This window comes from Helianthus annuus, chromosome 9 (genome assembly GCF_002127325.2).
Source record: "Helianthus annuus cultivar XRQ/B chromosome 9, HanXRQr2.0-SUNRISE, whole genome shotgun sequence".
NCBI classification, from domain to species: Eukaryota; Viridiplantae; Streptophyta; class Magnoliopsida; order Asterales; family Asteraceae; genus Helianthus; species Helianthus annuus.
In genome coordinates, this window is record NC_035441.2 from 79,867,652 (window position 1) to 79,870,354 (window position 2,703).

At 38.8% G+C, this 2,703-nt stretch overlaps 1 protein-coding gene across 1 annotated transcript; it reads left to right on the top strand.

The window, feature by feature from the left end:
* Nucleotides 1–951: 951 nt before the first annotated feature.
* LOC110876000 lies at nt 952–1,854 on the top strand. Its single transcript, XM_022124184.1, has one exon. The coding sequence runs from the start codon at nt 952–954 to the stop codon at nt 1,852–1,854; it is 903 nt and encodes a 300-aa protein (XP_021979876.1).
* The last annotated feature ends 849 nt before the right edge of the window (nt 1,855–2,703 follow it).

The following is a 2,703-nucleotide window of genomic DNA, read 5'->3' on the forward strand; positions in this document are numbered from 1 at the left end:
ATCAACTGAAACCCTAATCTGATCTTCTTCGTTCCTCTTCTCGATTGCATCTGGTTAGTTTTAATTTGATTCAATCGTTGGTAGGGTTTCTGTGTATTAGGGTTTCGGCGATTAGACTTCTAGGCTGATTAGGGTTTGTGTTCTCAAACGGGTTTGGCGGCTTGTGCGATCGAACCTGTTTTGGGTTTGCTACAATCCTAATCACATAATCGGGTTAAGGTTGCTTCTTCTTAATACCTGTTCGGCGAGTTGGGTAATCTGGCCATTCTGTTTCAGCACTCTGATCCAAGTTCAGTCCGATCCTGTATTAGGGGTTCGGCAATTGTTGGTTTTCTTTCACCATGGATGATTCAGATATGGATAACTCCAAGGTGTTTGCTACAAAAATTAAGAACATTGATGGTAAACCGTTTGAGCCAAAGAAAACATCACATATGCCTATGGTTTCAGAAGTGGGGAATAAGAAGGTAAGATTCATGTTACTGCTGAATGATACGGACTACGTTCTTGGCTGTTCTGATTCTCCAGATGAGGATTATGCAATGGTTTTTGACAAGCGAAAGGTAGCATTTGTGCTACCGCTAAATGATGTCAGTCCTGCCCGCCCTCGAAAACAGGAACAAGGCGATAATGCTCAAGTTCAACAGCAATCTTATGCGGATGTGGTCGAGCAGGTAGGTATTCAGCAGGCTGTTATTTCTGATCAACATCAGAATGTTGAGGGAACAGATAGGAAGGCCAATGAGGCGGCGGATCAAGTTCCTAAAGTTAATTTTAGATCGCTAAAATCAGATGTCTTATTGGATGGTGTGGATGTAGTGCTGCCGATTGATTCTGTTCGCCAGGTTAATTAACACTCTTTATGGGTATTTTTTGGGGGATAGGATTGCATATCCAGAAGTTGATTACTTTGTGAGAACAAACTAGAAGAAACATGGTCTTCAGAAAACTATGATGAATGCAAATGGGTTCTTTTTCTTCAAGTTTGAAGACAGAAAGGGTATGGATGATGTTCTTGAAGGGGGACCTTGGATGATCCGTAACAAACCTATGTTTCTCAACATTTGGTCCCCTACAAATACCCTTAAAAAAGAAGAGCTTAAAAAGGTTGCAGTTTGGGTTAAATTGCATGACGTCCCTCTAGTGGCGTATTCTGCTGATGGTTTAAGCATGCTGGCGTCCAAAATTGGGTCTCCTGTGCGCGTTGATTCGTATACAACTGATATGTGTAATGAGGCTTGGGGAAGGATCAGTTATGCTAGGGCTCTGATTGAAATATCGGCTGATCAGGAGTTGAAAGGGACTCTAACCATGGCTATTCCTGAATTGGATGGAAACAAATATGTTACGGAGACTATTAGGGTGGAGTATGAATGGGAAACCCCGAGATGTGCTCAATGCTGTGTGTTTGGGCATGACTCTGAGGGATGCCCTAAACGTATTGGCTCAACATCCAAACCTCCTACTAACAGGCTGAAAGTAGATGAGGATGGTTTCACTGAAGTTAAGGCTAAGAAAAGTGCAAAGAAGAATGGCTTTCAAGTTAATAACCAAAAGCCCAAATTTGAGTATAGACCGGTCGATAGGAAGAAAAATGTTGTTGCAAATCAGCAGGGTACTACTTCTCCTAAAATTCAAACTCATAATCCGTTTTCTGCTCTTGCTTCTGTTGGGGGAAATGGTGTTTCAATCCAAGGGAGAAAGAAAGGGGATAGACAAGTTCATGAGGGTTCAGATGAGGAAGAGGGTGAGGTTGTCTATGATGAAACCATTGACTTTATGACTTCGGGTACATATCCTTCGTCTTCAAGATCAGGGGCAAGCACCTCTTCTACAAAGTTCTCCAATGGATAGAGCGTCTTTGATTCGTGTTAAGGGGCTGCAGTTTCGTGGCAACTTCATTTTTGATGATAGAGGATGAGGGTTTTTGATTATGTATTGTTTTGTCTACTAGATATCTTTTCATGATGTATAGTAAGCTAGGTTGATGTGATGTTATAGGTACTTTTATGTTTGTTGGCTTACATATATGGGGCATGTCCTGTATATGAACTAGTGTGGAACTCATCCTCACTACTTGTACTTATTTGCGGTTGTTTATAATAGATTCACCGGGGTAACCCTTTACCCAAAAAAAAATTGCCAAATGTATTGAATAATATGTCAAATGTTTATGTCAAAATGTAAATCATTTAATGTATAACCAATGTCAAAAATGTTTATGTGTTTTTTTGGGTAAAGGGTTACCCCGGTGATTTTATAAATTCAACCAAACTAGCACATGTAGTGCATGAGAGTCATACACTAGATCATAGAAGGGACAACCCCCCAACTATGGAAACCAAGAAAAAACAAGAGAAAAACCATCAGACAAGACAGACAACTAGTCTACATACACTAGACTAAGTTTGATATGCTCTCATATGGGATATTGTACAAAAACCAACATATATTTAGTTAATCATTAAAACATTGTTTGATATGTTATTTTCATAATCCAAAGCATAGTTTTAATATGTTATTTTCAAACCAAAACATAGTTTAATATGTTATTTACAAATCCAAAGTATACTTTTGATATACTACTGAAAACTTATTTATTTTACCAACTAAAGTATGGTTAATATACTATTTACTTAATGACTGGTTTTTGGTTAGTGTTTAGATAACGAGACGGGTGTAATGTGATGAAAACATGGTAGA

Coding starts and splice junctions, on each gene's coding strand:
- LOC110876000 (XM_022124184.1), top strand. CDS start 952: ATGATGAATGCAAATGGGTTCTTTTTCTTCAAGTTTGAAGACAGAAAG.